Source organism: Thermobia domestica, chromosome 18, assembly GCF_964235325.1.
Source record: "Thermobia domestica chromosome 18, izTheDome1.hap1.1, whole genome shotgun sequence".
Classification (NCBI taxonomy): Eukaryota; Metazoa; Arthropoda; class Insecta; order Zygentoma; family Lepismatidae; genus Thermobia; species Thermobia domestica.
In genome coordinates this window covers 140,256,965-140,273,222 of record NC_137471.1, presented here as the reverse complement: position 1 = coordinate 140,273,222, position 16,258 = coordinate 140,256,965, and the positions used below count along the sequence as shown (strand labels likewise).

The 16,258-nt window shown below is 36.8% G+C and overlaps 1 protein-coding gene across 1 annotated transcript in view; it reads left to right on the top strand.

The window, feature by feature from the left end:
- Positions 1-12,952, top strand: part of LOC145675606 (RAB11-binding protein RELCH homolog) — a 107,921-nt gene extending 94,969 nt beyond the window's left edge. The window contains exons 20-22 of the mRNA XM_081746142.1: positions 1,081-1,243; positions 2,637-2,744; positions 11,103-12,952. Of these exons, the coding sequence (XP_081602268.1) occupies positions 1,081-1,243; positions 2,637-2,744; positions 11,103-11,256 (425 nt within the window). The 3' untranslated portion in view covers positions 11,257-12,952. The remainder of the gene's footprint in view (positions 1-1,080; positions 1,244-2,636; positions 2,745-11,102) is intronic.
- Positions 12,953-16,258: the final 3,306 nt, after the last annotated feature.

Here is a 16,258-nt window from a genome sequence, read left to right as displayed (position 1 = left end):
GTAGATAAATCCAAGTTTCATCCGGCGTAGCAACGAACTTCAACTTGTTTCCCGGATAAGTGGTGCTCGAAGGTGCGTCTGCAGTTTTTTTCTCCCCCAACGGTGAACATCTGTTAGGTAATGTCCCCGGCCCGTAAATGCCATTCGGAGATTTAATTTATCTCGCAGGGGGCGATTTACATTTCTCTGATGTATATGTAGTCGTGTGACTATCACATATGTAGCTAGGAAATTTTTCTGGAGGGGTATTTCACGTAACTTTTGAAACACATATAAAGTCACTACACTGCACGGTCGGATTCGACACCTCCTTGGTGGGTGAATTAACAGCTGGAATTTCTTGGTTTTTATATCGCTTAATTGTGTTCTTAATAGTTGTCGATCCCATGGTGCATTCATTTTTTTTTTCTTTTTTAAACCACACATAGAACTTGGCGTGTCGTGCAAAAATGTCACGATATGTTCTTCTTAAAACGTGTTCATTTTGGAAGCCGTGATGCACATACCATGCACTTTCGATAGCGAAACACTACTGCAGGCTCGTACTTCAGGCCGGGTCGCCTTCAGGCAACCCGGTGCGATCGATGTTGTCGCATGGATGGGTGTTAGAAGTTGGACACATATATGCAACTCTACCACCTGTATATAGCAACTGATATAATCATTTAAAATTTATGGTTGCTCTTCGATTTCTTTTACTGTTGGTCTTACGTAGTATCAGGTGGAGAAGCTTATTTTGAAAATAAATAAATAATTCTGAGATAGACAGAAAAGCTTTTATTTGGAAGTCTTTTTACCGGCGAACCTTATGTTAATGTTCTGTGTTGATGCTATTTTATTGTTATATATAATGAAAAAAAAGGCACTGTTTACTGAAACTCTAAGTGAAGCTTTGATTCAAACTTTCAGTGGAGATTTGATTCATAGTTTTTTGGTTAAGTATATTAACAGAAGTCACTATTTATTCTTATGGTGTAGGATATATCTCGTATAAAACTTAAATTTGTGGAATTTTCTTTTATTACTAAGTAGGGTGTAAGGTTTTATTCCTGTAAAATATATAGTTCTTTGCTTTTTCAGTTATTCTTCCACACTTAAGTGCAATAGCTGCTCAAACCTGCCACATATTAAGCCAAACGCGAAAGCTTGATTTGGCTGTTGCATTAGTTGAAGCATTTTCTGCTGCCGTGCATTGCAGTTTATCCAGACAGTCGGTGAGCACAGCATTGTTACCAGGACTCAGGTTAGTTATTTTTCATAATTTTTTTAAGTAGACTTAAATGTATTGACATCGCTATGCTAGTGGACACAATTATCCGAGACCTCTGGAAAAACGTGTATTTCTCAGTGTAATTGCTCTTAATGTAAAGTATGTAGAGAATGACTCGCATATTTGTGAATTCTGTTTATTGAAAAGGATTAACAAATTTGTGAACTTTCGACTTTGTCATGAGCCTTATTCATAATTATTGAAATTCTACAGTATTATTATCTTATATTGAAGTGTAAATGAGAGTGACTGTGTTTGTGACTTTGTACCTCTTGAACCACCGGACCGATTACGATCAAATTTCCAACAAAGATGAGGTTCGGGCCTGGGATGTTTTTTTATCATTTTACTTTAACAGTGCAACTTAGGGGAAGGGGAGGGAAAGATACATAAAAATTATCGAAAACGACCGATATTAATGTCAAATCCATAGTTTTTGGGGTTTCTGAGATGAACAGTGTCACTTCGGATGACGTTTAAATTCAAGTTCAGTCCCGCAACTTGGGGGAGGGGAGAGAACGCCTTGCTTCTCACACAGACAAGTTAATGTGGCAATGTCTTGAGTTGGAAATCCCGAACTTACTGTTTATTAAAAGAAACACACTATTAATTACCACATTCTATCTACTCGATGACAACTCCCTTCGCGATGGCAAGGGTGCGTGGGGACGATGGACAACTCTCTTCACGAGGACGAGGGCCAACTGTCATTGCGAAGGCGAGGACAAATTTCCAATACGAGGGCGAGAGCTAACTGCTGCTGCCGTGGCGAGGTGCGCGAGGGTGATGGACAGCTTCATTCGCGAGGGCGAGGGCCAACTGCCACTGCGAGGGCGAGAACAAATTTCCAACGAGGGAAGGGATGAGCGAGAGCGATAAGACAACTCCCTTCGCGAAGGAGAGGGTGAACGAGAGCTAGGACCAACTGCCACTGCGAGGGCGAGAATGAGCGAGGGCGATAGACAACTCCCTTTGCGAGGGAGAGGGTGAACAAGTGCGAGGGCCAACTGCCACTGTGAGGGTGAGGGTGAGTGAGGTCAGAAGAAAATGAACATCTATGTTTGAAATTGTATTTGCCCAGAAATTCACAGCAGTCCCAGCGAATAAATATAAGAAGAAAATAAATTGATTCCAGAGAAGAACAGAAGAGACCTAAAATAAAATAGTTTTATATTATTAGTAGAAGTTGCTTAAAATAAAATGAAATCATTGTTTCTTTCTTTTTTTTTTTCTTTTCTTATTTTTTAGTTTTCCCACAGTCGTTTCACTTCTCTTTTATAATGTTTCATATGCTCTTTGGATGCAAATAATGAGAAATATACTCACTAACATTCTTTGACTAAAGTGCCATTTTTTTTTCTTGCAGAAGTTTGGAGGTTGTGAGTAGTCAATTAATGCCTGTTCATCATGAATCAGTTCTTGCTATGATAAGAGAAGCAGAATGCCGTGTGGAAATGCCTCGCTCAACAGAAAGGTAGAAATCTTCAGTACCTAAAAATTAACTAGGTAAGGGGAAAAAAGAAGGAATGTCACAAAACTGCATTTTCGAGAAAACGGCGTTTTAATATTGAAAACCGCTTAAGAAGAATAGGGTTAGTTAAATCTTTTGCCCATTTTACATGTACATTTCTACATCTGCTCATGCATGGCATGTACAGTCAAATAGTAGCAAGAGTCACTAACAGATAGGGCAAAGCACCCGAAAAAGCACATACATGGACATTCCTTGTTTTTTCCCCCTTACCCTTCATATGTAGATAAAGACAGAAATACGAGGTGTGATAAAAAAAAAAATAGGTGAATAATTTTATTAGAAACAAAATAATAAGCTTACAAGGAATTTGATTTAATCTCCTTCAAAGTGTTGTCTTTGGCTAGCAATGCACTTATTCCACAACGTTGAATCCATGACTGGAAGCATTTCTGGAAGGCTTCTTTTCGAAGGGTGTTCAGCTGCTCTGTCGTAGCCCTCTCCATGTCAGGAGTGGTAATAAAACGTTTTCCTTTTAGCATGGTTTTAATTTTTGGGAAGAGCCAGAAGTCGCATGATGCTATATCTGGGGAGCACAGCGAATGTGGACAGATACGAATATTTTTCGGCCAAAAACTCACGGATCAAAAGCAAAGTTTGACACTGCGCGTTTTCGTGGTGAAGAAGAAAGCCATTTGCCCATTTAATCGGCGGCTAGAGTGCTTTTCACGGACCCATACGAGATGTTTAGTTCTTCGGAAAGCTTCTGAATAATCATTTGCGTCATTGAACAAATAATTTGTGCCACTTTAAGCACGTTTTCTTCTTGTTTTTGAAGTCGAAGGACGTCTCGAACATTGCTCTTTTTCAGTCCACTCCTTGCCGCCTTTGAACTCTTCATACTACTTGTAAGCAGTCTTCAATGTCACCGTTTCATCGCCATACACTGATTTTGACATTTCGTGAGCTTTTTTTTGGCACTTTATTGACGCTTAGAACAAAACTTAATGTTGGCGCGTGACATACTCTTAACACGTCCTCATTCTCATGCCTCTGAAAGTCAACTAATATGTCATAACTCGTTCAACCTTGACACTGGCTTTACCAAAAATTTAGGTTACCGGGCTTACTAGTAGAAATAGATACAGCATTGTAGATGGTACTGTGTAACTGCATTCACTGTATTTTTTGGTTACATCTTGTAGAATGTTGGAATAAATTCCTGGGAATCTTGTAATGTACGACATGGAACAATAGAGCTCTAATAAACAGGGATTAGAAAACAGATTGTTAAGAAATTATGATCTTACAAAAATGCTGAGAGTTTGATTTTCGTTAAATGATGACTTTAAAATGGGTAGGTATATTAATGATGCTCATGTGCTTTATAATAATTTTCAAGGAGCATTATTCACATAAGTGTATCTTCTGACATTCTTCGTCCTTTTGCTTTTCTATTTTCTCTCTATCTTTCTGTATCATGAAGCCATATTATCTTCATCTCTTCTTTCATTATTTAGATATTTTTATTTTAGAACCACAATTACTTTTCTTCTAAACCCTATAATACCTAGATTCCATTATAATATGTGACGTTACATGCTTTTGGAAGCCGAGAATAAACTACTACATATGTACAGATACCTGGAGTGAAACGTACTATATAAGCTCCCATATGCTTACGCCGGGAGCTAAGAGTTGAGTCTCTTTGAAGAAGAAATGTTTTTTCCTTAAGCCTAATTGGTCACTAGACTGACGATAGTATCTGATTGATATTTTATGAAACCTTGTATTTATGGTTACTATTTAAGGTCATCATATTTAATAGTACATTAAAACTTTTACTGTGGAAAGAGGATTTTACAGTTTAAAGTTCCAAAATATAGTTTCAGTATGACGGAAAAAAAAAGTAGGCACCTATTCCGAAGTTGGTCATCCGCCTGCCTTTCGACCAAAAGCGTAATAAAAGCTACGAACATTTAAGTCTCGGTTCAGACGTGCAGAAAAGTCTGTTGCGGGCCCGCAACAGAGTTTTCTGTTGCGGACCCGCGCGAGCCGGAAATACATTGGTTCTTATCATTCATGCCACACGTGCAGACTTTCCCGCACGACTCTGCTGCGGGCCCGCAACGGGCGAAAATTGAGTTGCGGGGACTGCTGGCTCGCAGCGTGTCCGCACAGGTGTTGCGGGCCGGAAAACCATTGCTGGCAATGAGTCAAGCCACACGTGCAGACTTTCCCGCGCCCGCAGAAATGGAAAGCGAAGAACTGGATGGACATAGAACTGTTCATTAACGAAATACAAAAATATCCCGATATATGGAATTTAAAGTGCGAAATGTATAGAGATAGAAATAAAAAACGGGATGCATGGAATAAGGTGTGTGAAACCTTATGTGAGAAATTCAAAGAAAAAACAGAAGAAGAAAAAAAAACAGCATTGGTATGTAGCTATTATTATTACTTTTCAATGTAGAAAATCTAATATTCACGTAGTATTTACATTTGATTTTCGTTTAGCGTCCCTTTTCAGCAGCGAGGCTATGAATACTTTTTTTTTTTTTTTTTTTTTTTTTGTGATAACAATAGACAACAAATACACTTGGAGAACAAGCCTTTATTATTAATGCAGTTTCTTTGATGAGATTTCTTGTCACTCACTCCGGAATGAACCGACTGTTTATAACGTACGTTGCATTATACTTTAGGTCGAGGCAAGGGCGCCCATCAGGGGGGGCAAGGTGGGGCATTCGCCCCCCCACTAAGAGGAAATTGTACTTGGGAATATCGAAAACCCAATAGAGTTTTTACATTAGTTGCACCAAAAAATGAAACTATATTTGAAAAGTCGCTTATATTTGCCCCCTCCCCCTTGAAAACCACAACATTGGCGCTCTTGGGTCGAGGTCACTTATTATATAGCTTCTGTGCTCAAAAGGGACGCTGAAGTCCAAAACAACCACCAACATAATAGCAGAACAGAAAAGAAAGAAAAAAAGATCGTTTTTCGGCTGACAATTGTTGTCTTTATTTGTTAATGTACTGAATTAAAAAAAAATAGAGTTAACACGAAAATTGTTGAACATCAGGATACTCATGTGGTTAAAAAATATAAAAAGCATGCTCGAGATGTAACAGAAATATTTTTGTTTCTCGTGCAATTGATAATATTGTGCATGTCGTTGCTATTCTAGAGATAACAACTGAATGTTTTCTTACATAAAGAACAACTTAAACAAAGTTATCTTGCCATGGAACCCTACCTATGTCGCTTACAAAATAATCAGCCCATCTGTTTCTGCATCCGTTTGCTGCGTTGCCTCCTTTTGGTGTGCTACACGTATTGGGGATTTCCTCAGAACCTTCTATCGTTAAGTGTCACAATTATAAAAATGTTTCCTTTTTCTCACCTTAGAAATGGATTGTTCGGAAACACTAAATCCATTATTTTTATTTAAGAGTTCACATTAAGAATTTCACATCTCCAATCTAAGCGAGTCCTATACTTTCTCAATATATAACGGGAAATGTCACTATTATAGGAATGAAATGGAATCCTTGAGTTTTACGTCGTACGATTATACCGGGTAGGCTAAAGGAAATAATGATGATGATGATAAATGAATGAAATGGTGGAATGAATAAAGTGGGAGGAAACGGGAGAACCCCGAGAAAACTCACACACACGGTGCTTCTCGCACCACAAAGCTCATTTGACGCAAGCGGGGATCGAACCAGATGTGAACACTATCACTGAGCCACCGGGCCCCACTACTATAGAAATCTCCCATCTCCCCTTCAAGAGAAAATTTTTAAAGACACTGAAACCTGTGCTCCATTATTTTTAATATGAGTTTACATGCCGAATTTTACATCTCTAACTGAAGCTAATCCTCACATTCGGTAATTTGTGAATAAATAAAGGGAAATTTTACTATTGAAACGCCCTCTCTTGAGCGGGATATTCGGGAAGTCTCAAATAAATGTCTCATTTTTAATTTAAAGCCACCAACTATATCAAAAAATCGAAATTAGTCACGCAATTGTTAAACTACGCCAGTGGCCGCTAATAACGTCTGAAAATGTCTATGAATAGGTCTCCGAATGTTTAACTTTCTGTGCTCTTACAAACGATAATTAGTTAACATAATTAACTTACCTTAATGTAACACCCAGAGCTCCTCCGTGGCTAAGCGGTTAGCGTACCCGCCTTTGGCGTGGGAGGCGCGGGTTTGATTCTCGTCGGGAGCTCATGTGGTTCGGATTCCACGTTAATCAGTAGGTCCACGTCTCATATAGCCTCGCTGCTGAACGGGATGTTAAAAATCAAAATCAACTCATTAATGTAACAGCCAACATTTCAATTGGTGGTATCGCAAGTCTCATGAAAGTATCTTCTGCTGTAATTTTATCACTTATTTTCGATAAGAGTTCATCAAATGAAGTGATGCTCATGCGAAAATAATTAAAGGTCTTTTCTTCGTCATTGCGCAAATCAATAAACATGGAAGAAAATCCACCTTTAAGCAGTCGTGAGCTTACATACGGATGAACCCAGTATCGTCTCTGTTTCTTCCATAGGATTTTATTGGCTAAGTATTAAAAAAAAACAGCACGTTTTCTTCTTTCAATTTCCATCTTCATTCAACTGCAGCTGAAAATAAAACGAGCTGTTTTCTATGTCTATGTGAAGTGGTTGGGCTGAGACGCCCGCACGAGTCTGCTGCGGGCCCGCAGCAGATTTTTCTGCACGTCTGAACTGGTTGATCTTTGACGCCCGCACGAGTCTGCTGCGAGTCTGTTGCGGGCCCGCAACAGACTTTTCTGCACGTCTGAACCGAGCCTTAAAAATCATCAATTTTCACTTTAAGTTTACTAATTTTGTGTTTCGTTCCTTTATCTTGCAGGGAAGTCTATCCTCATTCAGCAATTATTTCACTTTCTGGGTGTTAGGTAAACAATAAACAGCAAATAATTATAAAACAATTTATATCATATTCACTACACAAGTTGGGTTTTAGGACTCACTTCCCAGTTCTGCTCCTCAGATGAACTCCCCCCCCCCCAAAAAAAAGTTACGGAAAGAAATCTAAGGTAAACTTTACAAAAACGTTCCAGCTGCGCGTCGATAAGTAGGGCTGTTTTAAAAGGGTATAGTAGAGTAGGGTAGAGTAGAGTAGAGTAGAGTAAGGTAGAGATAAGTAGGATAGGGTAGAGTCGGGTTAGCTTAAGGTTACATAAGTTTGGATCCATTTTGTTAAAATTAATAATTTCTCGTTTGTGCGTAAGAATACTAACTTGAACGCCTCTGTACACCTTCAGCCATGTTCAGAATACAAATGCTCATTACTTTCCCCAATCCAACCATGCATTATCTTGCACCAAATAGTTCCATCCGCTTGCCAAATAGATCCATGTTTATAACCGCTTATATATATAAAAAAATAAATACAATTTCCGCTCTCCTTACATATTATTAAGCACATAGACGAGCAAATTATCCATTTCTTCCCGGTAAATTTCTGCATGTTATCGTCATTGCGTTTGGTTGATTATAAGGTACACTAAGAGCTAATCTAGCATTCCTTAAAAATCTCAGCTATTGGTATCTAATGATCTTGGTTTGGAAAGCAAAATGCACGTATACCTATATGTTAGCAATATGTGAAGATTAATTTAATGGTGTCTTCCTATAAGTATATATGTAAAGTTGATAATGCTTACCTGTTTCGACGAGTAGAAACACTAAGGCCAACATCAACGAAGACTTGACTCTGGAAAGGAAAGTACGAGGGAGTAGCGTACAGTTTTAATTATCATAGTGAAAAACTTAGAATACAGGGATTGTTGTGGTTTGTAGTTGTTAACCCCTCTTTATGTAGTCATCACCCAGATTTACACATTTCTCGCAGCGTTCCTTCACTTTACGAATACCGTCATTGTAGAAGTCTGCATATTGTGCTTTAAACCACTCTTCCAACTTCCAATTTTTGAATGATATCATCTGTGTTGTCAAAATGGCGACCACGCAACAGATTCTTCATTTGAGATAACAAGAAAAAGTCATTGGGTGCGAGATCGAGAGAATAAGGCAGATACTGCAATACCTGGAAGGCACACGCCCATGCTTTGTCGACATCGTTGGTACTTCTGGTGAGATGAATGAGCTGGTGCTTCTGAAAAGGTGTCAGCAAACGAGGAACCCAGTGCTCAAATGCCTTAGACATGTGAAGTTCGTCATAGATAATTTTCCACACACTACCATAACAGACCAGTCTCATTCATAATCGTTTTGATGGTTACACATCTGTCTTTTTGAGGATTAGACACTCCACTTGCTTCACAGTGGCCGCATCGTCCATGAGGGATGGTGTTCCAGATCTTGGGTCGTCTATGAGGAACATATGACCAGTTTGGAATTTCCTTTTCTATTTTATAATAGTGTTATAAGATGGAAAATCATCGCTATGCACAGGCCTGCATCTCGTTATGAATTTGTCTGGCATTATCACCCTTCAAATGCAGGAACTTTATCATACTGCGAACTTCAATCTTATCCATCTCCCACTTTGGTCACTTTTGGCACACCCTATAAAAAATAATCATTATTAACTAATTTCCTTAAAATCATGCATATAAGAACCAAGTATAGTGTACTTATTGTGATTTGAAATTGAGTTTCTATTCTTCATGCACTAGTACCAGTTACAATATAACGTTCCATAAGCCGTATTTACTATTTACAAAGTAATTTCCATAATTGGTAGAATAATAAGTCCATATTTCTTGGCTGCTGCTAAGTTCGTTACGGAAATACTGCTAATCCGTACGATAAGACCCCTGCATTGTCCTTATGTCCTCCTATGCCCACAATGGATTTGGAAATTGCGTTTTTGTTCTCCGCGGTAAGCCGCTGCGGTGGCAACTGCAATAACTTTATTAGGCCAAAATTATTCTGTTCCCACGTGTTTATAGTAATGCTTAGGGGAAGTGTCAGTTATTGTTGACTTGTTGCGCATAACTAACACATAACTGAATTGCCTAACTGTTGCTAATACAATTACAGATAAGTGCGGAGAGGGATAGTGCAAACGTAAATAGAGGATATTTTAAAGCAGCGAAATAAAATGTGTTTCATATTTTTGGCTTTTAACGCTTGCGTTTTACATGTCACTGGTCTGTTTCCGGTGGGTTAGATAGTGTCAACGTAGCACAATGTTGTGTTAATGTAAAAGTTAAAAACCAATGTTGTGTGATATTTGACTAGCGTTAACTAATTGAGAACATGTGATTATGTAAACATAATAAATGCAAAGTGTATGTAAGATATTTTGAAAGTAAGTGAAATGTTAGCATTGAGCTAAGTTTTTAATAGTCATCTGAAGTGTTGAGAGGAGAATACTGGTTTTTACAGCTACTATGAATATACAATTGATTGAATATACTGAAACAGCATAGAACAGGGAATCCAACCCCGGTTTCACACTTCCCTACTAGACGCGTTCGGAAAGTAACCTCCGATTGGTCACTGTGCGTGAACTAGTGGGGGCAGCGCTACCATCTTTGCACAGATGTGCGCGGTAGATCACTCTGCATCCAGCAGTGATAGAGTGAAGGTTGTCTGAATACTAGTTCCATTTTTGTAGTGTCTCAAAATGCGTGCTCCAATAGAAAACCCCGCCAAGTGCACAGTGCAAGCTGTTGCACGTTTTCTTACGACAAAACAGTATTTGGCTTCGGCTTTTCATCGGAAACTTTGTGCCGTGTATGGACCAAGTGTGATGAGTGAAGTTGTCCATGAATGAGTTCGTTCATTTAAAAGTGGACGAACAAACATTCATGACGAAGAGAGGAGTGGCAGGCCATCAGTGGTCACTGATAAACTCGTTCAGAAAATTAATGGAAAAGTTTATGAAAATCGACGTTTCTCAATCTCCGAGCTGTCCAATGAATTTCATATCTCAGCGCTTTGGTGATGATGAGGAGCTGAAAGATGTGGTCACAGGCTGGCTCAAGGCACAGCGAGAGAATTTTATGCTGATAGAATTCTAAGCTAGTGTAGAGATATGATAAGTGCTTGAATGTTTACGGAAACTATATTGAAAAATAGAGCAAAAAAGAAGTAGTTTTCAGGTGTATTTAAATAAATTCTTATATACATTGGTGTTTCTTTCTTAACCAATCGGAGGTTACTTTTCGAATAGCCCTCGTATAATTAACTCAGTGCTAACACATTTTCTTTCTTTATCTATATCAATCTTTTCTTTTAGAGAACGATATAATGGAACACGTAGCAATATTTCTGACTTGCTCTGAATTTTCATTTGTGGTTCATAGTAACTTGTGTATTGTGACTTGCAGGTCGAGCAGTATTAGTCTGGCTGCAGCTACAGCAAATGTCGGCCAAGGCGTGGAGGACATGAAGCAACGTGTTACAAAAATTTTTCAAACCAAACCACACGTCAATCGACCAGGTAATCTCCCGAATATACCAGGAATCTTTCGTAGGAAGTGAAATAATTTCAAGTGCCTTTTTTACTATTTCCCCCCCTTTTTTCTAGTCCTGGAACATTGCTTTCCATATGGTGCTCTTAAAATGTAAATATCGTACTTAACAAAGTTATCTTACAGTACCTCTGAGGATAGAGGTTAATCTACAAAACAAACGATGCAGAATTTTTCTTCTTTTAAAGAAAGTGGTAACACATATTATATATGTGTGTGTTATATATAATTTTTGTTAATATAAAAGTATAATACGAGGGTCGATCAGAAAGTTGTATTTATTTTAGAGGTGAACTAGACGTGAAAGTTTATGACTTTAAAATAATAGATACACACTCGTCTTTTAAACTCTTTACTTGCATTCGTAAGCAGTGTTATTTTTATACATTGAGTTACAAGAATAACTTAAAATGAATGGAAAGTATATAGATCTTCGTATGCAGGAATCCGACAGAAGAAATGCCTGAAGAGATCTCATGAAAGGCAGGCTAAATCTGAATCTCGAAGTTATTTGAACATGACTGTACATACATGACAAAAATCAATTAGGAGCTGCTGTTTATTCAGGAAATTACTATAATTAGTCGAGTAAAAGTGGCTCAATCTGGATATCGGATCTAAATTTATTCATGCTTCCAGTATCTTCATAGAAATGTCGATTCTGACACTAAAGATTCAAAATTTTATGCATAAAAACTAAAGATTTTAGACTAATATTTATTAATGATGGTTATAATTTAACGCAAAAGACCAGCAATAATCACTGCCAAAATAATATTCGGAAAATTTCTGGTGCTTCTTGAACAAAATACTGATGTTCGTAGTTGAATTTTCTTTTAATAATAAGATCATTATCAAATTAGCAAAGAGCATTGGGAAGAAAAGAAATAAGGTATACAGAAATAACATGGAAGACCTTTAGTATGTTTTTATTTTTTCTCGATTACCCAATTTTTTTCATCGTATCTTTTTACTCTTCTTAAAATGGTTTCAGACTTAGAGTGAAGTTTAACAAGTAATGCGTGGACTTCAACAGAAAGTGAATAATCCTTTAATTTTTCTGGCACGAAAAGAAATACATTTGTGTTTCAATATATGTTTGATAACAACGCCACAGTTTAGTATGCTGTTATCTGTGTAAAGAAATGTTGTTTCTGTTAGTTTGGTATGTAAACCAAATTAGTATCAAGCAAATAGATTCCGATTGTCATATTGTCTTGTAAATTCATATAATTTCAGAATTAGATTCATAATTTACACTAGTAGATATTGTAATGTATTGTACTGTTGATATCAAACGTAGTGTAAAATATTTTATTTTTCTCGAGCCAGAAAGAGTAAGGATTATTATTAAGCAGAAGTGATTATGATACACATGTGCCCTTTGATCTGAAAATATCTTTTCTTCTTCTGTTAAAATTATGTGCTACTTGTTGAATTTTCACGACTTTCTTGTTTTCTTCTAACATGGAGATATATGGGAGAAATACAACACCATTGCTTTCTCAAAGGTAATTTCTTGTGATAATATAATGCCAAGATGAAAATTAAAAAGTGATTAATTAGGGATTTTTATTTGCTTGGTTAACAGTTCTTTCTGAACGATCTTCGTATGATTTTATTGAAGTCAATTCTAATTATACTGCTTCCAGTTTCTTATATATCATGTACAGAGTGTTTCAAAACAACATAGACTACATTTGGGAGGCGATTCCTAATATCAGGATAAAATGTAAAGTGTAAACCAACCTGGGTGTGGAAATACTTTCTTACAGCGCTATAAGCAGCTGAGAATTTGTCGGAAAAATGCAGAAATAGCCACAACTCGGAAACAAAATGTCGGATCGAAGTCAGGCAAAAAGAAATGTTCATTATATTTAATCGTGGATTCCATTAATGCACAATTTGATACTGTGTAGGAGCGGCGCAAGATTGGCCCCCCGAAGAATCTGGTGAATTACTGGGATATTTGCTGTCAAAGTTGAATGAGAAAAATAAACAACAATCAACTACAATATTTTAACGAAAGATCATTGTACATCATTCAAGTTAGAAGAACACTGTTAGAACTCGAAAGAAGCAGAGATACACATGTTTCATTGATCTGCTGTGTCTCACACAGAATAACTCGGAGAAAACACTGTCACTCCAATGGATACATCGTTTGTATGTATGACATCACTTACGAAAAATATTAAAATATGTATGATACATGGGAGTTCGCAGTTTTTGTAAATGTAATTATTAAGAATCTCCTGTCCTTTATGAATAATCTACCACTTTAATTTTCTTTTATATATATATATATATATATATATATATATATAAAGAATCTATCCTTGGCGTGTTTACATTCCTGAACTAATACACTATTGAACTTCGTATTATACGACATTTTTATCTTCACTATTTCCTGTGTCTTTTTTTCTCTTCCTGTTGGAGGTCTCCTAGCTGAAGTTTCATAATCACATTTCCTATGCGACGCCCTTCTACTTTTTATGTCCTTGTACGTTTTCGATGCCCTGATTTATGAAAAAAGTTAAGAATCAGTGACAACGCCAAACGGAGGGGAAACAGAAGGGTGAGTGTCCGATTCCGTTGACGACGCTTGCTGCCCAGACATTTAGTGTAGTATGATAATAAGTCAAGTGATATAGAACTATCTCTTTCGGTGCAGAAATATTTGCTATCCCGGCAATTGTAGAGTGACTCTAAAATCTCTGTTGAGTGCAAAATGATAATGTCGAGTAAAACGCCCAGATTTTACTTCAGAATTGGTGGAACATAGACCCACACGCATTTTTCTGGCGATTATTTAAACTACTTCCACAGTGAATACTAGATAGCCCGTTTTTCATGAGCAGTTTTAGGCACATAGCCCACATTTTGACATTAAAGCGAACTTTTCCATTTTTCACACTTAATACGGATTTCATTTTCAGTCTACAATTTTTCTACCTCTTCGCTTGCCCCTTTCAAGAAACGACATCACTGTTAAGAATTCGTCTGAGAGTTCCTATGATGATTTCTCCTAAATTTAAAATACTTTTCACAGTATTTTACAGGTTGAGAGATAGTGATTGTAACTCAATGAAGCAGTCACTATTGTTGACTACATATGTCATGTAGATTGATCTTAAAACACCTGCCAAATGCTGTATGTCGTAATGTGAAATATGCTAATACGAAGGTTTTTCAGTAAGTATCGTCACATAGAAAACATCTTTTTGATATAAATTGAAGTCCCCTGTCAGTACATATTTTTGCCATTCCATTTGACGATGAACTTCTTTACGTCGACACCGTGGAATTCTGTTTCTCCGTATCTCCACTATAGGAAAACTGTTTAAATCAAATTGTTATCATGATACAACTAATAATGCTTAAGACTCGTAAGTCGGATCTATTTGATTTCTTTATATGCTATCATTCAACTTGCATTATCTTTCGGTTACTTATTTATTTTGTTTATTTATTTATTTATTTATTTGTACCCTCAACAGATTATGAAACTCCAGTTACCAAAGGTTAACAATTAGTGTTTGTTTATGTTCAGTTAAACAGTAAGAATAAACATGATAAATAAGTTTGCATAATAGCAGGATAAGACAAATAAAATACGATAAGTGTACAAATAAGCCATAAATGCTACGGCTTGTAAAACTTGGTTCCTGATGTGACGTTTTTTGTTAGTAAATATATCCAAACAAACATTCTTTTTACTTATTGCATTGTAAGGAGCACTGATTCTCCAAGTACGTGACATATACGGTATATTTGTCCTTGCTTTCCCGGCAAAAGAATATGGTATTGTTTTTTGCACGCATTTTCAGGGGCGGGACTTGAATAAATAGATTCTGTAACAGCGCTGGACAGACGATTTTATTATGCAGGAGTCTATAAAGAGAAATTTAAATCAGTTAATATTGTTCTTTGTTCTAACGTCATGAATTTAAAATTATCAATAAGATTTATATAGTGCTCAAATTTTGGATACAGACCGTTCTTTTTGTAGGTAAAATATTTTAAGAATTCGTTTTGTAATTGCTCAACTTTCTGACATTCAGTTTTTACACATGGATTCCAGATAACTGACACATATTCTAGTTTAACCCTAACATACGAAAAGTTAAGAGTCTTCAATGTTGTATCATTTCTGAGCTCATTACTCATGAAGGCTAACCTATGATCAAATATTAGTCCCAAATCTTTCACGAAGTTTGATTTGCTTAAATTTGCCCCACCAGTGGATTACGAATATTCGCAAGAAAACTCTTCCCTACTAAACGTCATAGACACACATTTATCTACATTCGTCTGAAGTTCGTTTACTTTGCACCAATTCATTACATTATTTAGGTCTTGTTGTAACAAATAAGTCTTCTCATGTTTTGATTTTTGCGTATATTTTTGAGGTCGTCTGCGCAAATAATAGTTTTCCTGAATTTGTAATACAACACGGAAGATCATTGATAAAAAGTTAAAAGTTAACCTAGAACACTCAGGCTTTTGAGCACTAAGATCCTCTTGCTGTTAGCCCCATAGATCCATTCATCCTTACAAACAATAAGAATAATAAAATGTATTAAACAGTACTTTAACAATGAACCACCAACAATCTGTCCGCGATCTCTGGAGGGACGTGGGCTACCAGTTGAGAATAAATTACCTAATTTTAATGTACTTAACGTTTCTGGAGGAAGAAAACAGTACGAATTTCACACTTTGAGCATCAATACAATTGCTTTTGTACATTGCTTTATCACGAATAGTATTTACTTGACCAATACATCTATCAGAATCATAGTTCTTCCTCTAATAGCCATGTGTATCAACGAGGTTTAAACGAGCGTTCACTCAAACGCGTTCAACATTAAACTTTCAAGTTTAAACGTGGTTCTAGTACTTTTGTTGCACCATTGAAAGTCGAAGTTCAGTACATCTCGTTTAAGTGAACTTCGGTCAATTTGTAAAATTAACTCTGATTGGTTATCGTCTTTTGTCTCTAATCT